At 43.1% G+C, this 25521-nt stretch overlaps 2 protein-coding genes and 1 long non-coding RNA gene across 5 annotated transcripts; 2 read left to right on the forward strand and 1 right to left on the reverse strand.

Annotated features, from left to right (window-relative positions):
- Positions 1–19008, forward strand: inppl1b (inositol polyphosphate phosphatase-like 1b). Of its 2 annotated transcripts, none has more exons than XM_035161033.2 (27): positions 1–2094; positions 3391–3454; positions 5645–5783; positions 5880–6000; positions 6496–6636; positions 6798–6885; positions 7002–7079; positions 7329–7466; positions 7608–7722; positions 7818–7918; positions 8005–8107; positions 8191–8387; positions 9513–9630; positions 9792–9888; positions 10094–10232; positions 10365–10464; positions 10642–10730; positions 11755–11836; positions 12255–12344; positions 12445–12558; positions 12641–12729; positions 12825–12912; positions 13872–14024; positions 14437–14518; positions 15200–15992; positions 16079–16194; positions 17441–19008. In XM_035161033.2, the coding sequence occupies exons 1-27, from the start codon at positions 1958–1960 to the stop codon at positions 17532–17534; spliced, it is 3666 nt and encodes a 1221-aa protein (XP_035016924.1). In that variant the 5' UTR covers positions 1–1957; the 3' UTR covers positions 17535–19008. The 2 variants fall into 2 exon arrangements, with proteins under 2 accessions (XP_035016924.1, XP_035016923.1); XM_035161032.2 differs by having other exon boundaries at positions 2–2094; positions 16076–16194.
- On the reverse strand, positions 10231–22040 carry LOC118112058. 2 transcript variants are annotated; one of them, XR_004697179.2, is made up of 5 exons: positions 21904–22040; positions 17659–17742; positions 12291–12507; positions 11737–11861; positions 10231–10699 (listed from the first exon to the last, which is right to left on the reverse strand). It is a non-coding gene; the product is annotated as an uncharacterized LOC118112058 (long non-coding RNA). The 2 variants fall into 2 exon arrangements; XR_004697177.2 differs by having other exon boundaries at positions 10231–10703.
- On the forward strand, positions 21935–25521 carry p2ry4 (pyrimidinergic receptor P2Y4). The gene is made up of 2 exons (XM_035161036.2): positions 21935–22241; positions 23227–25521. Exon 2 carries the CDS (start codon positions 23263–23265, stop codon positions 24358–24360), a length of 1098 nt encoding a protein of 365 aa, XP_035016927.1. The 5' UTR covers positions 21935–22241; positions 23227–23262; the 3' UTR covers positions 24361–25521.

Here is a 25521-nt window from a genome sequence, read left to right on the forward strand (position 1 = left end):
ATGAACTGGTATCAGAAATGTTTTGCTCCCTATTCTTGGCATCTGCATCTGCCCCTAAAACTCCACATCTGTCGAGCTCTACTTGTCATCACTTCGAGGATCACTTAAGGTAACACACTCAAGTAAGCTGGTGACCTAACATCACCTGTTAAACATCAGCATGTTTTCATTTTCACCATGAGATTGTTGACGTTAGCATTTAGTTCAAACCACAGCTGTACAGCCTCAATGGTAAATCTTGCATATTTTCCAATCATATGTTGCAGAGAGCACATAGCAAGAAGAAGTGATTAGAGCTCGAGATCGAGTCAAGAAGATGCATCATCAGTGGGGGGACGGCTGCGTCTGTTTGTTTTATGGGGGCTGCGGTTGGTGGTCGGCACATTTCTGCGGAGCAGTGAGAGGCAGAACAGCAAATATGGGACCAAACGGCTTCCCACAGACTTACATGTTCCAACTAATGGAGAAGGAGGGAAGTAGGAGGGCTGAATAATGGGCGAAGTTTCTACGAGGACAAAAATAAGAAAGTTGGGGATGATCATAACCATATGGAGACTGCATTTTGCTGCTGAGTGAGCCAGAGAGGGTGGGAAGTTTAGGGAGGGTGACAAAAGGAAATAGGTTGGGACAGAAGAAAGAGAGGGTGGAAGAACGTAAATATTACTGCCAGGGGTTGAAACATCTGGAAGTAAAGATAATAAAACAAAAACTAGAAAGAAGCTGAGGATTAGCCCCTCACCTGAGAGTGGAAAGTTGTGTGTTCTGTTTGGAATTTGAGGAGAGAGACAGGGCAGGGGCTGAGGGAGGAAGAAGAAAATAGACGAGAGAGGGAGAGGGAGAGAAAAAGGAAGCAGTCTGCTGTTTCACACACTGGTGGTGAAGTTGAGCCCCTCGCAAGAATTCTCCTGGCTGTGTCCGCCATCTGGAATGTCGAGTCACTTCCTCTGTCTGTGCTGTGCTCTTACGGGGTTGTCCTCTTGCCTCTCTGCTCCCTCCCTCTGCTCTGACAGCACCGTGAAGAACCGCTGGAGACCACGCCAGTGCGGACGGGACTCTTCTGACAAGACACACGCGCCAGCACACAAACATCCAGCATGAAAGTGAGACCCCTGGATTAGCCCACATCCAACCAGGCACCATCTGAGTGGAATCTGGGCCTGGAAGAGGCTAAGACAACTGCAGTCATCAGCTGAACTTTCTTTTGGAGGGTGTTCCTTTTCCCTTATATGGCTACAGAGCTGAGAAATCATTTGAATTAGTCTGGTTTCTGTTGCATGCCTGTCTGGTTTTAGTGCTGACTGAGTTCCATCTGCTGTGTTTCTGTCTTTGCTTGCTGTGCGTGTGTGCGTGTGGGAGCCGTGTGTGTGGCTCCATTTGTTTATTTTGCCGTCTTAGTTCTTCTTTTCCTGTTGTTTGCATGTGCGGCTTTTGTTTGGGGACAAGAGGAGAGCTTGTGTTTGTGGTAAAGCTAGAGGCAGCGTCATAGCCTCAGGGCTGACTGCTTCATTCAGACTCTTGCTGTTTTTCCTCTACCTCCTGTCGCTCCCCCCCCCCCGCGCACCGCTGTGATGGTCTGTGTTTGTTGGAGCAACACACCCACCTGGGTGCAGAAAACTGCGACCAAACACTGAAGCAGGGACTCAGCACTGGAGGTTGTTATCAGGAAGGTGGACCGGAGCTTCAGCCGAGAAGCAGGGTGTTGAAACAGTGGACTAATCTCACCATCAGCTGGATGCTTCTTTCCTCGTACGATGCAACAGGATGTGTGACCCAAAAGGAGCCAATAGGTGCACAGGAAATGCCAGCTGATACAGACGGGGGGGTTGGGTTGTCAGTTTGACACTTTGATCATGAAGAAAAAGACCATGGCAAACAGGAACACTTGAATGGACTACTCGTCAGGCTCGTCAACTCATGTGGTTGACTTTTATGACCGTATCGCTCAACATTGATCGCCATGGCGACGGCGGCATGGTATCATCGTGACATCAGCCGCGTGCACGCAGAGGACTTGCTGGCACGGGCAGGGAGGGATGGCAGCTACCTAGTGAGAGACAGCGAGTCTGTGCCAGGAGCCTACGCATTGTGCCTGCTGTGAGTACACACACACACACACACACACACACACACACACACACACACACACACACACACACACACACACACACACACACACACACACACACACACACACACACACACACCTAGAGCCAGGTTATGGTACCTATCACAACCAAACGTCATTGCCTATATGAAGCACTTTAAACTATCATGATCGATTAGATGGTACATTCTGTGTGTGAACCCCTGAGCGGGTTATTTAAGTGATGCAGCTTTAATCGGTGATGCTTTGTGAATCTAAACCTTAAAAACTGAATCCCTTCTCTCCAGAAATCATTCGTACAGAAATCATTGGATGTTACTTTATTTGTCAAATTTTATGAGCTCCACCTCCTTTATATTATTGACTGAATGATTCACTCATAATGGCTCGGATTACTACCTGTTGCCCTCTGTGAGAAGAACCAGGAAGCAGCTCTACTTTATGTGAAGCCATGCTTAATTACCTAATCTTGTGAAATTCTATATTTTGGCATAAAGGATTGGAAACTATTCATAAACTCCAACATTGCAGCAGAATGTCACCATCTGTAAATTGACTCAGCAGCTTCACTCACCCTGTCATATCCATCACTTTCATCACCATGTGCCAGCAGGCAGAAAAGGAGCTGCTCTACGGCTGTGCTGCCAGCCTCGCACATACACCCTCTCCAGACTGTCCCGTCTGAACACAGTCCATCTCAGCCAGTCAAACCCTGGCTCAGGTCTCCCTGTTTCCCCTCTTTACCCCACTTTCTTCCCTGGGGCCCCTGGAAGAGGGCGGGAGCTCCAGTGACCGCACTACGCCGACTGCTCATCAGCCCCAGCCAGATACATTCCTGAAAGCTGAGCCCGGTCGCTCGCAGTGCTCCCTCTTTCCCTTCGTTCTTCTCTCAATATCTGATTCCCTCTTCTATTGACTTAAATTTCTCCATACTTTGGTTTTCAGTTGTTCTGTTATCACCGGCTCCCTTTGGTTCATGTAACACACTAGCTGATCAAAAGCTGCCATTCATCTTTATGTGCTGCCTGAAATAAATCCCCTTTAACGTGAATGGTGGAGATGATCCAAGTGCCTCTTGCATTGTACAAGTAAAACAAGCCACATCATTACAGATCTGTAAAACAACTGGCGCCTTGTTAAAGAAGGTTATAGTGCTTTTAACTACTGTTAGACATCTGATCCTGATATAAACAATCGGTTTAAATACATTTTTCCCTTTGAATTTTGGTTTAGAAGTGTTTTGTAGTAATTTGCTATAATAACCAAACTTGTTTTGGTTTCCAAAGGTTCCAACGTCATGTTCACACCTATCGTATTCTCCCTGACGCTGACGGCCTCCTCGCAGTCCAGGTGAGTGATCGTGGCCACATCCTGAATCCTCTGCCTGACAAGGAAGACCGGAGGAAAACAAAATCAAAAGTTTCTGAAACCTTGGCTCAAACTGTAAGCGCACAAAGAGAAGCAGCGGCTCAGACGGAGCTGCAGGGATCAAACAATGGTTTGTTATTGCTGTTGTAAGGAGAACAGGAACGTGTTTGTGTTTCTTCTCTGTGCAGGGTCTGTTACAACTGCAGTAGCCTTGTTGTTTGAATGGCATCTCTGCCATGTGGCTGCATGCTTGCAGCATGAGCTCAGCAGCACAGAGGAGAAATTGTTTTTATGTCTCAGAGATTCCTACTCAACCCACATACTAGGTCATTGAGCAATGGGTGCGCTTATTTGTTATATGTGCATGTATGAGGGTGTTTGTATTAGAAATAATGAGTCTGTTGGATGTGGCAGAGTTGAAACCAGTGATGGTATGTGTCTGTTTTTGATACTCTAAGAAGGAGGCCATTTAGTCAACAAATTACCTAATTATTACACTATAGAAACACACACACAGGCACAAAGTTCACAGCCACAGACACACACACTCACAGCGGGTGAGAGAAAATAAGACTAAGAATAGAAAAAATGTTTCTGGCCCTGAATCACGTATCATATGTGGCCTTTTTTTAGCCATCTGCAAAAAAAAGTCCAATAATGAGTTTAATAACGATTAACGTCTGGCAGTTGTTTTTCAAGGCCTTGACTCGGAAAAATCCTCTGCTTTCGAATGAAGACCTGAGACTGTTGCTATTTCAGTTGTTTTTTCCACTGCCATCAGTATAAACCTGCAGTTCGTATTTTCCCTCACTGGATCTGCTCCACGAACTCACAATGCATGCTTGCCTCCTTGTTTTTCCAAGCAGGCCACAGAGATATTTTGGGGGCCGTTTGGTTTCTCACCATCCTTCTTTTTAATTGCTTTTCAAGAGATGCCTGCGTTTTAAAGAATAATATCTATAGGTCCTGGTGAAACAGAACGGAAGCTTGACTCTTTCAACACAAAATTAAAACCTCTGAAAAAGGAGGACACAGGAAAAGAGTTTGCTCTGCATTGTGGTCTAATGTGCACGTGACTTCTCATACTATACATGCCCAGCACCTGTGCACGATGTGTCTACTTAATTTTAACTTTTTGCTTGTACTACTTTGAGTGCCACTGAAGTGTAGCGGTGCAGGTTTTGGTGGAAAGTCTGAGAGTCATCTTGCTTCTGCTTGTGCCCTGAATTTGCAAGCGTATGCATGTGAAAACGTCCATGCCATGTTTTTATGGGGGGCTTTTTAGCCTGACTGGGAATGTTGGCCCACAGTGAAACATGACGGCCAACTGCTGCTGTATTCAGGAAGTGATGCCACGAATCCTGCCGGGTGCAGGGCGCTGATTTAAAAATCCTCCTGGGATTCCTTTTTATCACAGCAGGTCATCTGCATGGGACTTTTTCTGTCATGCAAAAACAAATACTTCTGCTTTATTCTACAAAGAAAGCGTCGGGGGAGGGAGGCAGTTATTTTATCAAAGCCCTCCCGTCAGAGTTTTCATCATCTCTATTTCATACAAAGGTTTTTTAGAAAGAATGTGATTATGAAGGCAGTAGATTTGGAGTCAAGTTTTATTTGCCTTGGCACTGTCTGATACATCTTGTTTGAAAATGCGTTAACTTACAACTTTGCATTAGATGTTACTTTTGCCAGTTTTTTTTTTTTACGTACTTGAACTTTTTAAAAGTGAAAAGAAAATTTTCTGCATTGTATTACTCACAGTAGGTTTGCCAAAACAAATGAAATACCTAAAATCACTAAATTAGAAAATATGTATCCATTTGTTTTGTGTCACAGCAGTATTTGTATTTTATTTAGAGCTGATATGAGCCTTTCACACACACAAGTTTGCTGACATGTGCCAATATGAAACGGTTATTTACACAATCAACAATCTTTCTTTTAAGCATACATTAGCCAATATATCTGTATCCTAAATATTTAACTCCATAATATCGTCTCGGATCCCAAAAATAAATTTCAGTTGGGTTCTGATATATTATCTACAGAACATTTTTTTTCAGTTTCTATGATATTCTCTGTTGGTCTGTCAGCACACAAACAGTATGATCATGTGAGTTTTACAGTATTTAATGTTTATTCTGTGACTTCTGTTGCGTGTCTGTCTCACAGACAACACAGGGGGTGCAGGTGAACTGTTTCCGGACACTGGAGGACTTGGTGTTGGGATACCAGCATCCACACAAAGGCCTCGTCACACCGCTGCTCTACCCGGTTCCCCGTGACATCGACACGGGGGACGAGAGCTCAGGTAGACCCACTAACTGTGATCCCAGAAAAATGCACAACAATTTAAATACACATATAAGTTAATGCTCTATATTGTATATGTTTCATGTATACACAGATGATGAGAAGCCGCCTTCAGTGTCTGCCTCAGTCAGCTCGTCGCTTTCATCAGGACCACCAGCTAAACCAGGCCCCCCCGCCCCATTCCTTGATAAATTACAGGAGCTGAACACATCCAGGTGTGATTCTATGATTCTTCAGCTTAAATCTAAAACTCTTATCAATCACTAAATCCCTCTCTCAGATTTGTTCTTAGTGTAAAGCCTGTGCTGCATGTGCGGTTTGTGTTCTGAATGATACCTGCTTATTTTGAGTTACAATATCGGTGTAACTGGGCTACTTGTGGTGGCACATTAATGTAGGTCATTAGTTATGTTCACTTCTCTTCTTCAAATATGCACGTTATGACAATCAAGCAAAGGTAAACCAAAGGAAGCCACTTGTAAAATGCTGTTTGCTTTTTTAAACTTGTTTCGGCCTTTTATAAAATGTTGATATAATACAGTGACTGCTGTGGGCTGAACCATTGTTCGCGGTCTTGGTCACAAATGTTTCGAAGAGCATTTTTCTTGCGGATCAATCGTAAACAACTCAAATGCCAAGACAACAGAAATGGCTTGCACCATTTATGAAATATTACAGTTATGAATCTGTCTGTGTTGTTGTTTCTACAGTACTGCAGGTGACGTGATGGGTCTGCTCAATGACTACCTCTTCAGTGAGCTCCCTCTCGACATTGACAATGTGCATAAAGGGGCAACAACTCTATGCCACCTCAAGCGTACTCTGGGTATCGCCTGCCAGGGCCTCAACAGGTCAGTATATAGACAGTACTGACAGGCAGTAATATCACATACTGTACAGTGGGGTGGGGTGCAAAATCTGGAGAAAGTGGTATTAGAGTCAGATTTATTTCAATTTACAAATATTGATATGTGATAACTAAACAAAAGTTGTGTATTGTTCTGCTCCACAGTGAGATTGACCTGACACTCTCAAGTCTAGAAACCCTGGCGAAGGTGTTCGACCATCCGAGCTGCTCTTTGACACAGAACAAGGCACAGGTACATCACAGTCGTCACAGGAGTTTCCTAAGTGGTAATCTAGAACTGTGAAAGGTTATGAGTCAGTATCCGTATCCATCACCTAGTCTGACCTGCCTTTGTCTCTTTGGAACAAGGGCCCAGAGATGGACATAGACACCTTGTTGTGTAAGATTTCAGCGTTGGTCAGCCTCCTTTCTTCACTGGAGAAAAAGGTATGTTTTTATTAAGTCAATCTCAGTATTTGTGGTTTTTCCACATGGAAACAACAGATTTTCATCACCATTTGTTTTCAATCCCTCCAACTTTTATGAATCCACATTATTTTCAGCACAATGTTAAAATCAACATTAGTGTTGAAGGTTGAAGGTGTTTCCAATGACTATGAATTTTTTTTAAAAAGGACAAACTTGTGATGGACAAATATAGTTAAATTCGAACTTTACAATCCTTTGCCTGTGAAGGTGTTAAAAGCACTACAAGACGCTGTGACCAATCACAATCTGGCAGTCCAGCCCGCTCCCCCCCCACCTGAGCCAACACCCACCAGCAGAGCACCTGTAAAGAACCATGCCCGACAGATGCCAGTTCACTCCTTTCAGGTAAACCAGCGCGAAAAAGCCTTTTCAGCTTAAAAGCAACAGAATTCTGTAAATTACCTGTTAACAAGTTATTTAAAAATATATATTTTAAACTATAACACAAAGTGAGGAAAATAATTAACCATTTGTTTGTGTGACCAGGTGAAGATGGTGAGGTACGGCAGACAGACAGTTTCCGTTGATGTGGACACAGGAATGCTGCTTTTTGACAGAAAAGCCGGTTCATTCACTGTCGAAAAGGTCTCACATGACAGAAGTAAGAAAATATGTTTCTCTCTGTATCCTATGACAGTGACCTTTCTTTGCAAAGATACAATATCATTTTTTATCGGCATGTCTTTTAATCATCAGTCCTCCAGATTGTCAAGTTCCAGAGCAGCCCAGCCAAGGTATGCATGGTGGTTGACAGTCACCACAACACACCGAGGGAGATGACGTTTGAGAGCGCACGGGTACGACGAACAACAGGTTTTAATATTTACTGCAATTAACGGTTTCCTCTCCCATAATTCACTGAGTGACTTTTCGCCTCTTTTAGAAACGCGACTCCTTCTGCCAACTCCTCCAGATGATGAAAACCAGACACTCTCAGCTGAGTGAGCCTGACATGGTCTCTGTGTTTGTTGGCACCTGGAACATGGGTATGACAGTCACTTTTACACAAGACTTGTTTATGGGCTGAAGTTGAGGCTCAGGATTTTATTGTGTTGTTTTGTGTACACAGGTGGATCCCCTCCTCCTCGCAGCCTGCAGACGTGGGTGACCTGCTGTGGTCTGGGACACACCCCCGACGAGTCGACCGCCTTGCTCCCTCACGACATCTACGCCCTGGGGACCCAGGAAAACCCTCAGGGCGAGAGAGAGTGGATTGAACATATCAAAGCAACCCTTCGCAGCTACACTCACATTGACTTCAAACAGGTAATTTTAAACTTAATTATCTTTAAAGCTTTATCTGTGAATTCTTATGTCTTAAACGGGGGTGATTTATCAGTGAAGCTATAACATGTCAGGGAAGAAAGATTCACAAATAAAGGGACTGTATGTACGTGTTTTTCATTTGTTACATAGCCAACATTAGTACCGAGAACTGTTTAATAAGTAAGCCAGCACTAATGTTGCGAATCAAGCATAAAACGTAATTCATTTACTCACCGAGAGCTTCAGCAGTGAAAAGCAACATCAGCACCGACTTTCTTTTTGCTTCTGTTTCTATCAGTTTATTGCTTCTAATGAAGTTAGCAGCCAACCGGCGAGTCTGGTCACTGAGGAAGTGGTGCAGAAAATGTGAAAAAGCTGTATGAAGCCTTTTTTTTTGAGAGCGAGCTCTGCAAAGTTTTATAAATTGCCTTAAGTTTGAATTGTCCCTTGTGAGACCTACAACAGACACCTCATGCTGCACTTAGAAGGAAAATATGTCAACAGCATCTCAGAATATAGCAGATGGTTGCGTTTGATTGTGAATCCAAGGGAATCTATCGGAAAATATAATCTCAGTGATATATATGTTTTGAATGTGCCTTTTTAGGGGCTAGGCCAACATTATAGAGCAAGGCAATTTTATTTATAAAGCACCTTTCATACACAGAGGTAGATTCAAGGTGCTGTACAGGAATATTAAAGAAGAACAAGACAGAGACTAAATTTAAAGACAATATTTAAAATCTAAAAAAGCACAGTTAAACAATTTTCAAGTAAAATAAACAATTAAAATGAGTAGAATAAAAACAATTATGAGTGGTAAAATAAATAAAATAGATAAATCTGTATAAATATCTAAAAAAAATAATACAAATAGATGCAACTGTGTAAAATAATAAAATGAAAATAGAATGCTATACAATAATGGAATGACCTTATAAAATAGTTTAGTTAAAGGCACTTGTGAATAAAAACGTTTTCTACCTGGTTTAAATAAAACAAGTTAATAGCATCAGATCACCTGGTTCCATAGAAATGAGTGAATCCAGGTGGGAAATGTGTAATTGTTCGCTCTTTGGTTGGAAACTGTCCTTGTCCATTGTAATACGACACAATGTCCTGCAGGTGGCAGTACAGTCCCTCTGGAATATGCGGCTGGCTGTGCTTGTGAAGCCGGAGCATGAAAGTCGCATCATCCATGTGAACACAGCCAGTGTGAAGACTGGCCTGGGCAACACATTAGGTAGACCAGCCCCCGCAAATACACACAACACCAAACACAGTAAATACACATTATCATGGCTGACGGCAAGAAATAGGAAATATCAATGTTTGATCAACAAGAGAAAAAAAAAAGTTTTTATTATCATGGAGGTTTCAGGATGTGCATTTCCTTCATTTCAGGGAACAAGGGAGCTGTTGGGGTCTCGTTCCTCTTCAATGGAACATCTTTTGGCTTTGTTAACTGTCACCTGACTTCTGGAAGTGAGAAGGTCCTGAGGTATGTTGTCTGTTTACCTGTACGTCTCAAGACCGTGTGTGTGTGTGTGTGTGTGTGTGTGTGTGTGTGTGTGTGTGTGTGTGTGTGTGTGTGTGTGTGTGTGTGTGTGTGTGTGTGTGTGTGTGTGTGTGTGTGTGTGTGTGTGTGTGTGTGTGTGTCATATCTCTGCTGCATGAAAAATACATGTCTGTCTTACAACGTTCAGGAGGAACCAGAACTTCGTGGACGTGCTCAGGCTCCTTTCTCTAGGCGACAAACAGCTGGGTGCTTTTGACATCAGCCTGCGCTTCTCTCATCTCTTCTGGTGCGGAGACCTCAACTACAGACTCGACTTAGACGTACAGGTCAGACCAACAAACTACTAGATCTTTGTCATTTGTTGCTCTTTTGTAAAAAAATAAATAATCAGAAATCATAAAGTCAAACACCCCAGACTTTGCTGTTTAAAGTGTCTCTCTGGTCGTCACTGACTGCAGGACATCCTGAAACATGTGTCTAAGAGAGAGTTCGAGGAGCTCATGTGTGCGGACCAGCTGACCCGAGAGAGACACAAGAGGAAGGCCTTCCTCAATTTCAGTGAGTTTCAAGTTTAGCAGCGACCTTTGTATTATATTGAGAGCTATAAATACTACATGTATTGGAAAAACGCTATTTCACATTTACGAAGAATCAGTATTGTACATTGAATTTAGATCCGGCTTTACCTTTGCTCACCTCTCTTTGCTCTTCTGTTCTGTGTTTATCATGGTGAAGAGGAGGAAAAGATTGCGTTTCCACCCACCTATCGGTATGAACGGGGCTCCAGAGACTGCTACCTATGGCAAAAGTACAAGACTTCAGGGGTGAGTCACTTCATGTTACACAAACACACCTCAGAAAGATCACTAAGGTGCAGGACAGAGGACAATGGCCACACATCTCTGAATAAATGCCACAATGTTTGGGCTGATACAGTAAAAGCAGAACTTCATCAAAGTTTGTATTCATACTAGGGGCCTGACGCTTAGAGTTAGCAGAGTCGAGAGTTGGTTGGATGAATCCTGTTGAATTCGGTGAGGGCCTGACTTCTATTTTCTCGTTGGATTCATAATAATAATAGTAATAGTACAACTTTATTTATACAGCACTTTTCAAAAACAAGTTTACAAAGTGCTTCACAAACATAAAAAAAATATCACATTATAAAGATGAGTCTTTAAACGAGATTTAAAAGGGGACAAGGAGGTAGTTTGTCTGATTCCCAGTGGAAGGTTATTCCATAGTTGTGGAGTCGTTACTGAAAACACTCACCGGCCTCAGTTTCATGTCTTAACCTTGGAACCACAAGCAACATGGGTTGCCATGAAAATTTGCACAGACGTCTATGGGTCTCAGATAATTTATCCGAAACATCTCTAAGAACAGCTTCACAAAGCTGCTGACATGGCTGCTTGGTCTTGTTTATATCAGGTTCTTTATCAAGATGTATTGATCCTACTGTTGTTTATACGTATTCCTATGATTCAATTTTTAGTTAAATGTCATTTCCTGGTTTGGGGCTGTTGTATTTTTAGCCTGTAGGTTTATTGTAGTGCACAAAGTGCCACTAAGAAGTAAATAACCCAGAAGCATTCCAAGTATCCAGTGGACTCACTTCTTAAGTTATTTTTAACCTCATCCTGTTTAAGTCGTCTGTAGGGATAGGTGACTTTGACAGCTGCAGCTGAGATCACTAAGAATAGGAGGCTAAGAATGATCCCAGTCTTTAAAAAGGAATGTCTGGCATAACAGGAATTAAGGAGCCCTTCGCTACATAAACTACACATGTCTGGTATTTTAATTTGTAAACAGACGTACAAAGTATTTAACCTAAATGTGTTTCTGTAGGTGCGGGTCAACGTGCCATCTTGGTGTGACAGGATTCTGGTGAAGTCCTATCCGGAGACGCACATTATTTGCACGGCATATGGTAAGATCTGGGGATTTCTAAGAAGCTGTAAGCAGAACAGTAAACAATCAAATGAGGAATAAGAAAATGCTGATGAGTGTCAACAAACAACAAAGTGTCATGCTACATAGACAAGATATGATGCAGCATTGGCAAATTGAATAACTGTGGTATGTTTCCCCTCTTGAACTCTACAATGGGAGCAACCCACAATATGAGTCGGCTAACGGCCAAAAACGACTTCCTGGTCTGTGGTCCGTCAAGAAACTTCCTCTCATTCAGCATCTGTTTTTGACTGACTTCAGCAAACTTTGTCTTCCACTTGTGAAATTTCACACACTTAGAGTGTTGTTGCATAACTTCAGCCACAGTAAATATAAGGTTTGTTGTGTTATTGTGATTATAATTGATCTAATGTAGTGTATTTGTCTGTCGCCAGGTTGCACAGATGACATCTTCTCAAGCGATCACTCACCTGTTTTCGCCACGTTCCAAGTGGGAGTGACGTCACGGTTCAGCTTCAAAACAGGTGCTGTCACTGTTGCGGTCGTTTCAGACACCAACAGGTGGAACGTGACTTGTCGCCTTCACGGAGTGAACTGTGTTGTTGATGACTTTGTGTTGCACAGATCCGAACCCTGGCATGGAGAGGGCCTGGATAGAGCTGGAGGGCATGGAGGCCATTGTGAAGACTGCAAGCAAAGCAAAGTTCTTCATTGAGTTTCATTCAACTTGCCTTGAAGGTATGATGTCACATCCAAAACACATTGTTATAAAGCATTATGCAACACAGCGGCAGATGCTCATTCACATGTTTCTCTGCAGAGACGCGGCGCTCCAGTGAGAACGACTCGCAGAGCTGCGATGTTCCTGGGTTTCTGAAACTCGGCTGGTCCTTCAAACAACTGCCTAAGGTCAGAGGCGCAGTTTGTTTTTTGGAAATACCTGAAAATACAGTTTGTTTTTAAAGTCAGAACATCTAACTTGTCATTGTACATGTCTGTCATAGCTTCTCCCAGTCCTGTCTGACATGGAGTACCTTCAGGACCAGCACCTGCTGCTGTCTGTCAAGTCATGTGACGGGTTTGAGTCATACGGTTGGTCACAGAGCAAATTCATTAAGTCTCTTCAGCTACTCCAATGATAACTGGTTGGCTACTCTGCTTATTGAGCTTAACATGAAACTATTACCTCTGCCAGGGGAGAATATGTTTATGTCTGCATTTGATTGTTTGTTTGTTCGTTGGCAGGATTACACAAAAACTACAAAACTGATTTCCATGGCATTTTGTGGAGGGGTGGGGCATGACCCAAGGGATTTGAGCCCATGAAATTTTGTTTTTGATCTGGAACAGGGGGCGGTACCAGGGACTTTTAAAAAAAAATATTATATAATCCTAGACGTTGCAAAATAGGGTGTTTTTCCACATTTTCATTAATTTCTGAGAAAAAGTATTCACAGATCTTCATGCAAAAAAAAAAATCACGCATGTTCAGAGCACTGATGTTTATGAGTGTGTGCAATTTGCTGCAGATCCAAATAAAAACCTTGTGAGTTTAAATGTGGTTTCATAAGGAAGCTGTTGGGCCTTGACGCAGGTATGCGCTCCACTGAGTGCCAATCTAGTTCCTTTTATTTTTTAAAAACCATTATCTTATGTGCTATCTACTAATCAGGATAGTTTCATTTTATATTTTGATAAGATTTGCAGATTTCAGCCCAAACATTTTAGGATTATCTCTTTGGAAATGACACATCTTTAGATACACACACATACAGTATTGTATCTACAGTATATGCAAAAGGAATTAAAACGTTCACAGTTAAGCGTATGGACTGCTGTATTTTGATAGTATGTTCTTTTAAGAACACCAAATCCAACTCAGTTGACCTCCAACTACAGTCAGTGTGTCTAAACCTCGACAAAATCGCGTCTGAGTCTAATGAAATCCTCCTGAAACTGAATGAACGGATTGCACTCAACATTCTGTTGTGTTTCAAGGTGAAATGTCCTATTGATCTAATCAATAACCGTTTAAAAATCTCTTTCTGCAGGTGAATGCTGTGTAGCTCTGCGCTCACTCACACGCGCATCAGAGCAGTTTGAGACGTTCCTGAGTCACCGAGGTGAAGAGATTGGCTCCATAAGAGGACGCATCAGGGTCCACGTGCCCAAGGACAGGCGAGGAACGCGGGAGAGGATCTATGGTGGGTCAGCCGGAACTGGTACTACTCCTAATCTCTGCCTTGCTTGCACTATCACTTCCCACTAAACTTTCATCTCCACTGTCACTGCGTCCTTTGACTCTCCTGTGAGTCTCACATGGCTTCCTCTATTTGGTTCCTCAATGATCCCTGGCTTGGCTTTACACTTGCTGGTATCTATCGACCGCTTCCTCTTTTGGCTCCTGATTGACTGACCCTGACCAGATGCATCCTGAGACACTGAAACAGGACAGATGAATATTGTGTCACCAGGTCAGGCGCCACGAAAACACACACAAACATACATCACGCTTTGACTGCAAACTGACATCCTACACGCACCACACAGACTTTGAAGAGGTTTTTCACTTCACCAAATGTCTTTTCTAATGTCTTGTGGTTTGACTTTTTCCAGAGTGGTTCTGTTTTGAGAAAGATGATAAACGGCCTCTGAGGGGACACATGTCTCCGGCAACGACACGGGTCCAAATAAATAGGTGAGGACCTCTTAATGTTTCCGAGCATCAGTGTGAAGCAGCACAAATCCTTCACTTCTAGAGAAAAGAGTCTCTAGAGGTTTCTCCCAACTCACAGCAACATCTCTCCAAACCACAAGAGCTTGTTACTTTGGAGGTTTACAGTGGTTTTAGGGTTTGACCCCATTTTACCTGCTTCTAGATTCACTTTTCACTGCATACTTACATTTCAACAGGAATAAAATAATCAGAAATAATTCATAGATCCACAGGGGGGGAAATTGGCTAAAAGTATAAAATAAGCAGACAGATTTCTTTTAACCAACATGTTTAGAGGTATAGAAAAATGAGCAGGAGCAAAGGAACAGGTTGCATGTGCACTACATTGTTATTCAGATATAAATTCCATGAGCAGGTAAAATATGAAACATTACAGCATCTAAACTGAAAATGACTTAATCCTTTTCTTATTTTTTTGCTATTAGTTCTTTAGATGAAACAATAAGAGCCGATATAACGATTTCAAAACTGATACACTTTTAAACTGTGTATCTGCACCCACATGCTCATATTATTGCAGACCTTAGTTTTTTTAATGCCACTTTTCACAGTGAGATTGAGAAAACATATTTCAAAGAGAGTCTGAACAGTTTTATGCAGTTTATTTGATAAAATTCATGATTTTTTCTATATCCATCGCAGGTCCTCTCCAGTTCCTCCTAAACTCACTCCGAGCAGCTACACCAACCCCGCCTACTTCATCTTCGAAGGCGTGTCGGTGGCACGCAGGGTGGAGGAGGCCCTCCCCCAGCAAAGAGACCCTCAGGTGATCTGGTCTGGTAACGAGGCCTTGCAGCTCCCGAAAATCTCAGGACGCCAGGGCTTTGAAAGACCCTGTCGCAGGTCCGACTTTACAGAGATTGAAATTCCCGCCATCCTGCCCCAGTGCACGCCAACCAACGACCTTCAAACGCCCCAAACCAACTCCTCCTATCAGCTGTTCCCCGCCAAAGACCCGTCTCCCATTTCTCCACCCTCCAGCAACGCCATCCCACAGTACCAGGAACAGACTTCACAACCCCGAGACAAATATCAATGTAAAAATATTGTTCAGGACTCCATACTGCCCGTAAAGAACCTGAGGAACTTGTATATGAATCACTCAGCGATCATTAGGGAAAAAAACCGAAGGGATCAACATCAGCTCCTCCCAGAGAGGACCAATCCAATCCGGGCTGCCAAGCTGCCGTCGGCTTTCCCTTTCACCCCCTCTCCCTTAGGACATTGTCAGGCATCTGCTCCCTGGACAGTGGATCAGCAGCCACCTGGGCCTACAGGGGATCACTCCCTCACTGCTTTGCAAATTGCCAAGTCCCTCAGTGAAGTCGACTTCTTCCCCTCAGAGCAGAGAGGCCCGACCATAACCAACCAGAGGCTAGGTTACAGAAACGGCCCCTCGATGCATGGAGACCGGGCCCACAGCTGGGAGAAAGAGGTACGCCCACCGTTCACAAAAAAAGTTTTCAAAAGACGTAACTCCTGGTTCTCTGTAATGATTGTGCCTGATTCATCTCAAAGCAGGTGTCCGTGCTCCAAGGGGCACCAGAGACAGTGCGGGAGCTTCTCAGCACTCTGGGTCTTCAGAAATACACCCTGGGACTCAGTCTGAATGGCTGGGATGATCTGGATTACTTCAGGTGAAATGATTTTGGATAACATGTTCCACAAGCTCTACATAGTGTGATACTAATGCCAACACCAGCGAAGCCAATATCCCAAAACAAGCTCATCTTTCACCGTTTAATACATTTTCTAACTCAGAACCAAGATGAAAATTGATTTAAAAAAGCAAACACAAGATGAACCTTTGGGAAAAACAACATATTTGTATTAAAACGGTTTCAAGTTTCAGTCACTTCAGTACAACCAGTGAAGGAACTGAAACTTAGAGCGTTCATCTGGAACTGCCCCTCACACATAGTGGTTGCTTCTAGGAAATTTACAGAGAATTTACCTGGATGTAAGCTTTACTATTTTCGTGTTAAATGAAACTCATGACTAATTTCTTGGTTTATTCTTCAGTTTGTGTACATATTTAAAACCAGAATAAAACTATAGGGCACATGACGTGAGTAATATACACTTGGTTGTTGAGGGAAACCTTGTTGTTCACGAGACAGATGCAAACATCAGTTGAAGGCCTGATCCAATTAGTTGTGTTCATGTGACAGTCATGCTCATGTGGGTGTGATGACTTCAATTAAATACTGTCAGGTTTGCAGTTACAACTTCACTAAATTGATTAAATAAAAAAATAGATAAATAAATAAAACCCATCCTGCTCCAACTCTCCCTCCTGTTCCCTTACTGTGTAAATAATGAGGGGCAAAATCCATCGTCCTTTTTCCCAATTTGATCTAATGTTAATTTAAGGCTGCAGCCGCCTGACTGAGACGGATCAAGTCAGTAACTTCCCCCTTTTCTTCCCCCTGACAGTGTTTCTGTGTTGAGCTGCAGAGGGGGAGCAACACAAAGAGGCAATTTCATACGAACCGACTGTAACCTTTTGAGATACCCTCTTGATCTGATTAACTCAGACTGTTGAAGCCTCATATTCACTCCAGATAGACTGAGTAATTGGTTCTGTAGTGTGGAGTGAGGGCTGGATTTGTAACCCCCATCGTTCACATAGGACAAGCGAAGAGAAGGAATACGTACAGCAAAGAAAAACTGTGTCTTAAAACATTTCTCTTGTGCCTATTGATTTTAAAATGAGACCGTGCACATTAACAAATCCAGTATTTCCCCTTGTGTTATGTATTGTGTGTATTGTACATCTACAGGATAACAGGATGCTGACATTATCGACATTGACAAAATGTCATCAAGCTAATGTTGCAAATGTTTTAAAATAAAAGTGTTTTCTCTGCCATTTCTCCACAGCGGCATCACTGAGGAGGACCTACGAGCCGCAGGAGTGACGAACCCTTCGCACCGACGCAGGATCCTCGAGAACCTGCCCAGGAACTGGAACTGACGCTCGGATACGATGGTGCGAAGCGTCCTTGTCTGCTCACTTATTCCAACTGGAAGAACTGATAGAGCTGAGATCTGAAGAAAGGACAGACTGATGGGACACAATCACAACAGCTGGACTTTACCTCAGTCCATCTTCTCGTTCTCTCGACCAGGGAACATAACGCAGGATGTTCTGCGTTCTCAATCCTCACCTCTTAGTTGAACTCCTGCAGTGAAATGAAAATCAGAAAATGAAAAATGGGACTTTGAAAAAAATATGTTGTCACTCAATTTGTAAAAATTTAAACAAAATAGCTTGAAAATCTTTTAATTTGCAAATTTGACTTTTCTTGATAAGAAAGACTCCATCTATTTACCCTCCGTCAACGTTACATGTTAACATGGACAACATCGGCAGTTCAGTTGCACGAAAGCTGTGTCCAGTCTATTGTGGAGTTTTGAGTGATGCTGTGTGCAGGGAAGGGACCTGGCAGAGATTAGAGTGAGTGATTGAAGGCAAGTGACGCTCTCTGCAGCGAGAGAGCGTCTGAGAGGCAGAGCTCAGTCGCTACAGGACAGGAGGTCAGCCGAGCCGCACGTGGGTAAAGTTTTCTGCCAAAAAAAACCGAAACACTTGAACTAAATGTAACAAAACTGAAGCCAGTAAGAGGTTTCTGCCAGAAAAACTATTTCCTCCTATCAGCAGCCTGCAACAACACATATTCAGCTTCCTCTCTGTTTTAGTAAAGTTGATGTATGACAAACATAATTTAAAATAGCCCCAATGTTGAATTTTTCAAGGATGGAAACTGTATTTTTCGTGTTTGACTCATTATATGAAACTTCGTAATAAGAAAACACAAATTACTATTTTAGGGACTAAATTAAATGGAGACCCTGTGACAATAATCTAAAAAAAGCCATGTTTTTCATTTCCCAATCTTCATTTCAGAGGAGGAAGAGGATTGAGACGAAGGTACACGGGTTGAACTCGTTGCACATTCTGCTTTATTCAACTGTCCATCTCGACTGATAGTCAGAGGTGGATGGATGTGAATGGAAAGCCTTGATACGTATCTCTAGTTACTGACTCATACACAAATGTTTATCATGGCAGCAAGGACTCATCAATTTTGTTTTAAATGATTTTTCAATGACTATACAAATATAATTCCTCAATTTCCAGTGTTCACACGAGGCTAGTGTTTCCTGTTTACCTTCATCCCTTCGACTGTGTGCTTTCTAATTATTCTGCTATTATTGAGCCTGGACCCGAGCTTGTAAAAAGCCCTCTATCAAACCTATGGAGCATCAAATCCGTAGCTGTACCTACTGGAACATTGTCTGTAAAGTTCGTGTAGGACCAGTTGTATTTCATATTGTTTACTGTCTCATATTGTTGCTATCGTGTCACTTAATCAGCACCTACGCCCACTCTGCATGTTTTATGCAGCCTTTTTAAAGTAAAGTGCATAAAGCAACTCTCGACCGTTTCCAAGCAAACTCAAGTCCTCTTCATGTCTCCTTCACTTCACATCTTTGCACCGACGCATGTTGTTTAACATCGGCTCTCACTGACCTGTAAACCTGACTGAATATCAGCAAACTCTCCCCGAAGAGAAGAGTTTGTAAATCCTGACAAACAAAAAAAGGTTTCACAATGACGTTTTACGAGAAGAAAATATGTCATTCATTAACTGCTCATCTTTGCTTTAGATGGTATTTATAACAGTACTCGGCCACATTTGCTGAGTTAATATGAAACCATAAATCTGTTCATGGCAAATGTCAGATGATGTTTCTCGTTATGTGGAAGTCAAGCAAAAAAGAAACTAAGTGTCACCAGCTAAGCATCATATTGTTTATTTTAAGGTTAAGTCAGTGTCTGATTTCTCTTTTACACTTTTTACACGATTCATATTTGACTTTTTGTTGATGTTACTGTAGCGTTCTGAGGTTTTTTTGAGGCCAGCGGCAGCGGTTTTTGGGATGTCTGTATGTCTATAGGTACGTCCACTGGTCCGTCTCTCCCATTCTTGTGAACATCAAATTTGGAGCAAACTTTACACTTGGACTCAAACATGAACTGAGGGGAAGTTGTTGGTCAAAGGTCAAAGGTCACTGTGGCCTCACAAAACCTTTTTTTTATAGAGAATATCTCTGTCGTCTGGATGACTGACCAAATCCCAATGCTTTTCCACTGTTCACGGATGTGTGTGTGTATATAGAACTACAGGAGTGTGTGATGCCTGTAATAACTGGGAAGTCCATTAACAAATGTGTATATATCAGCTCACTTAAATAAGAGATCACGGCAGAAAGAGATGAGACAGCTTTTGAATATGATCCTAAAATAACACCACTCCGTGTGTCTGTGTTTTTGCCTGTTGCTCTCAGTTAAGGTAGTTACTTATTAGGACGTGACCAAACACATCCCTCTCTGCTGAGAGCAGGCATGTGTCACTGACCTCGAAATGCTATCACAGCCGCAATGATGTCAGCACCATGGGAGCATTCTGGGAAAGTTTGGCGACATCCAGATCGAAGGGATACATAGGTTTAAATATGTTTTTTTCTTTTAAGAGACAAAGGTTTGTTGTAAGAAAACAGTTTAAATTGATCGACATGCGGCAGAGGGTCGCTGATTATGCAACAACATTGTTGAGAACATGAGTGTGGAGTTATTTTCTCTAAAGCGCAGGACAAAAGAAAACTCCTCAAATCAAAGCAAATTTCATGGAATAATCAAAGGTTTGATATTTGAGAAATATGCTTGTGTTCACTTTCTAGACAAGAGTTTGATGAAAGGTCCATCACTGTATCTGGCTAAGAAATAGTCTGATTCATAAACCCTGTAATACAGCAACATGTTGTTTTTACATATCTATAAGCTTAACTAACTTGTCACGGGCAGCAGCTTCATATGTATCGTACAGAAGAGGGAATATATCTCATCTTAGCTTGAAAGCGTGAACGCATATTTGTGTCACATTTTTCCTGTAACAACTAGAATGGCACTCAGCAACATTCCCTTTAAATTGAAATGAGCTGCAGTACATTCCACACACTCACAGATATCAGTTCCCTTAATATGCCTGATCCTTTTCCATTTATTGTTCCCCCGGAAAAAAGTTTAAAAAAATTCCAGATCCACGCCAAAATGTATGTTGTTTTTGGATAATCCTGCAGACAACAAACAAACAAGCGGAGGGCTGAAACATAACATCCTTGGCAGAGGTATAAAACTGTGTGTGTGTGTGTGTGTGTGTGTGTGTACGGTGGCCATGAAGGTTAACGCGTATTCCATCTGTGGTGCCGTAAAATCCATCTGCCTCGAGCCACCCTCTGAGTGGGTTTCTGATGGGGAACATGCTTTGTCAGTGGCCCACTCACATTCCAGACATGTTAACCGCAGCAACTCAGAGAGAACATAAACACTGAACCGACTCATTCACACACAGGCCGCTGCTGCTGCATGTTTTATGCTACATTTGATATCTCACATTTGAATTATTTTTGTATGGATAAATAATTTCTATACTCTGTTATTTGTCAGACTTCTTTAGAAATGATTTGCATAACACTTCCTCAACTCATGACCTCTGAAGAAACTATTTAAACCTGAAAAACTACTTCTGAAGAAATGAAACACACACACCCCAACGTATGTGAATGTCTTTGGGTTATTGGAGTGGATATAACCCCTGTTTGCATCTATGGGTCAATCCCACTGTGGTTCACTTGGTAACCTATTAAGTGAAAGTCCTCATGACGCCTATACTTTTATTGTGCGTCTGCAGACAACAGCACTATAACCCTGTCATGTGAATCTTGAAAGCCTGACACACACACACATAAAAAATCCTGAGGGAACAGAGCAGCTACAGTCAGTCTCCGAACGTTCAGCTGGACAAATATTAACTTATACAGTAGAAGTATTGATTTCCATTAGGCCTATGCGTTGTCATGGGAATGTTTTTTTTGTATCTGAGATGCAGGAATGATGCCTCCAATGGTGGAGGAAGAATATCAAGATGATTTTTACGTAAAATTAAGCTTGAAATATATCAAATTCAAAACCCGGCATTCAAAAATAATTATTAACTTTCAGCAGCAAGTTCAAATATTCATATTAAGCTTGTGTTTAAGTGAATGTGACTCGTGTAGATGTTAACATGTAAACAGGATGTTAAGGTTGTGGCTGCAGAGCTGGGTGTGATAACTGTTAACATAAATTCTAGTATTGCAGCAATATAAGGGAGCTCAGCGTATACAAGTCAATAAGCAGATATTGGTGAGGATGATTTCTGTGGAAGGAAACAGTGACTCAAATCTAATAATCTCCAACACTCCCTCATAGAGCTGCACTAGAATTGAAAGTAACTCACTGTGGGGACTTTCTCTGGGCGGCACTTCTGTCCACTCAGCTCTGTGACTTCCCATCTCATCCACGGACCGTGCGTAAACTCCTCTCCACGTCTCCTGCGCACGGTGGCGACTGTGTGCAGCGCAGCCATGGACTCCACTTCCACACGCACACTGCGTCTCTGATGGTCTAATGTGTCCCGGCTGGACGAGCAGAGCCAGGGAACAGACGAAGGAGCGAGAGGAACAACTCCTCGGATCTGCGCTGAAAATAGAAACCGCCTGAATTAGACGATTTCCTTCTGTGGCACCGGAATTAAAACCAGCTCCTGCTCTTTTTTTTAAAAGTATCCTGTCGGGGGTGAGTAGCAGAAGTGTTGGTGTAACTTGGTTCTTAAAGTTACAGGGTGAGAAATACTGACGGAGAATAATCGCCTGTGTTGTTCGGGGGGCGTGTAGAAGCAGATGTGGAGAAGTTTGGAAAAGCGCACAGATGTGGATCGACAGTGAATCCTCGTCTAAACACTTTAAACTTTTAAGACCAACGGGGGGTGGAAAATAACAGGTGCAAATGCTGAAGAACTATTTTTGGTTTACTACCAAAGCCTATATATAATTTAAGTCACTTGACAACTGTTAAAGAACTGGGTGAAATTCGTATTATAGCTATACTTAAATATACATGTATAGAGCAGTGGCAGATCTATGGTTTTTCTTGATCAGGGGCCATAAAGGGGGGCCACAATTTACACGGACTAAATGTCCCAACATCGGTGCACAATTCCTGATTCCTTGTTTCCTGTTAACTCTAAAGCCACACATCGTTGACAATATTTTGGAAATTGTTCCTTTTTTTAATTTTTTAATTTTTTCAAAAAAGTTTAGAAATTAAAAATTCTTAACAAACATATTTAGTGTAGTTCATGTTAGCACAGCCACTTGTACACCGGTCAAAACCCCCACTAACACCTGGCTTTTGTCTGCAATGGGAATGGATACAATCTGCATTTACTTCCAGTTTAAAATAACTCTACATTAGACACAGGATTTAATTGGCTAGGCTCCGATCGGCAGTGATGTAAACGTGACACCCGGCAGGATGCGCTAATTCTGCAAGACAGCGAGTTGAGAGCGCCTCAGTCTTCTGTGCGCTCGTGATGTTGAACATGACGCATCGGAGGGAAAAACACAGAGAGGCAAACTCCTCCACTGGCGATGGGAAAAGAGTCATTTCGCCTTTTTAGCGGGTTTAGCGGTGTGTGTCCATAAATCTGAGAGCACTGTGGTTGCAGATAATTTTTTTACTGTTCATCAACAAGCCTATTTTCTGTCTTCTCCCTCTACAGGTTTGGAGTCTCCTGGCTCCACTGAGAGGTCACGACATGGAAGCACTCAACAGCAGGCGTGAGACACTCAACCAGTCGACCACGTTCACCTCAGTCTTCAACTCGAGCTGCCGCTTCGACGAGGAGTTTAAATACATCCTGCTGCCCGTGTCCTACAGTCTGGTGTTCGTGGTCGGCTTTGTGCTCAACGCTGCGGCCTTGTGGATGTTCCTGAAGATGCGTCCGTGGAACCCCAGCACGGTGTTCATGTTCCACCTCGCCCTGTCCGACTTCCTGTACGTCCTCTCCCTGCCCACCCTCATCTACTACTATGCCAACCGCAGCCACTGGCCCTTCGGGCTGGCCGCCTGCAAAATAGTGCGCTTCCTCTTCTACGCCAACCTCTACAGCAGCATCCTCTTCCTCACGTGCATCAGCGTGCACCGTTACCTGGGCATCTGCCACCCCATCAAGGCGATGACCCTGGTGAAGTCTCGTCACGCCCACCTGGTGTGCGGGATGGTGTGGTGCGTGGTGAGTGTGTGCTTGGTGCCCAACCTCATTTTCGTCACCACGTCCAGGAGGGACAACGACACCCTGTGCCATGACACCACCAGCCAGCAGGCCTTCGTGGAGTATGTGGACTACAGCTCTGTTGTCATGGTGCTCCTGTTTTGCATCCCATTCGCGGTCATAGTGGTGTGTTACTTCCTGATGGCGCGGACCCTGTGCCGGCCCAGGCGTGGATTGTCTGGCAGCCAGCAAGGCAACGCCTCGCATCAGAAATCCATCAAGCTCATCATCGTGGTGCTGGTGGTGTTCGCTGTGAGCTTCGTCCCGTTTCACATCACGCGGACCCTCTACTACACCTCCCGCGTGTTAAATCTGGACTGCAGATTCCTCAACATCGTCAACTTCACTTACAAGATCACCAGGCCGCTGGCCAGTGTCAACAGCTGCATTGACCCCATCCTGTATTTCCTGGCTGGGGATCACTACCGCTCCAAAATGATGTCCGTCCTGACAGGAAACAGACGGACGATGAGCAGCCGAACACCTGAACAGGCACAAACGCAGCCGAACAGTAACCGCGGCGTTGCCCTGGTCGATTGTAACTCAGCCCTTAAAGCTACAGGCGAGGTGCAGAGATGTTGATACATCTTCACTCAGGAGCACCTGAGAGGTCTGGAACTAGTGTGCAGTCAAATGTACTTACAGTTTCTAAAAGTAACTAAACTCAGTTTGCAGCAGACAGTATTCACACTGAACAGGGTTCCTCTCTGTGGGAAATGGTGCCGGTGCTGAGAAGAACTGGGGGAATAGTAAATGAAGCAGTTTTCAGACGTTCTTTGGGAGAATGTGCACAGAATTGGGTCCGGACTTTCTCCGGAGTTTGACTTTCACACATGACCAACGCAACAGGAGACTCTCCGCTCAGACGTGTTCACAACAACACATCATCTCTGCAGCGTTCAGGTGAGGAGTGGTGCAGCAGGCAGATTAAAAATGTCGAGGTGTATGGCAGCATTTTTTCTTGCAGAGATATTTGTTGCGGTTTTTGTTTTGTTTCTTCAACACGCCCACTCGCTCGCTGTGAATCCTAAGGTGGATCACCTGCTGTGTTCTGACATTGGGACATTCTCTGGAGACAATACAGCCCATCTGGACAATGTCCTGAGATTCAGTGCTTGTCTGAAAGCAGCGTGAGACATGTGCCTTTAAGTAAATCAGATGTTTCGACAAGACGCCAGGACAAAGTTTTGATTGGACACACACTGATCTAAATATTAAAGTAAAGGTTACGTGTGATAAAAATGGACATGCTGGTTCTCGTCTCAAAATTGAGAAAGTTATGATGAGACAATTCTTCCTGTTTTTATCAGCAGTGTCTGTGTGTTACTCAGAAACTGCAGCTCCAGCCAGAGCGGCTCCGCTTCCAGCTGTTTTTGTCCTTCAGCGTTCACAGCTGCTGCCTCTGCTCAACCATGAAGAAAAGAAGCAGTGGGACGGACCTGGATAAGACATCGATTTTTTATTTTTTTCATTTTCAAACCACCCACGCCTCATTAGAGGGAAAAGGGATTTTCCTTTCTCCCCCTTTCACCTTTGGGATAGATGCATGGAATTTAAAGGCCTTTTTCTGATATCAGAAATCTAAACTGATACTTGATAGTTTTGCAGGATTGACAGTGACCATACGAGTTACTGGGGTTGTTGTATGTCACATATCATGAACTGATAATACAGTGAAACTTTCTGTGATATCATGGAAGACTAATAATCATCCTCAATAAAAGAGAAATGGATTTGTATGAA

This window comes from Hippoglossus stenolepis, chromosome 7 (genome assembly GCF_022539355.2).
Source record: "Hippoglossus stenolepis isolate QCI-W04-F060 chromosome 7, HSTE1.2, whole genome shotgun sequence".
Classification (NCBI taxonomy): Eukaryota; Metazoa; Chordata; class Actinopteri; order Pleuronectiformes; family Pleuronectidae; genus Hippoglossus; species Hippoglossus stenolepis.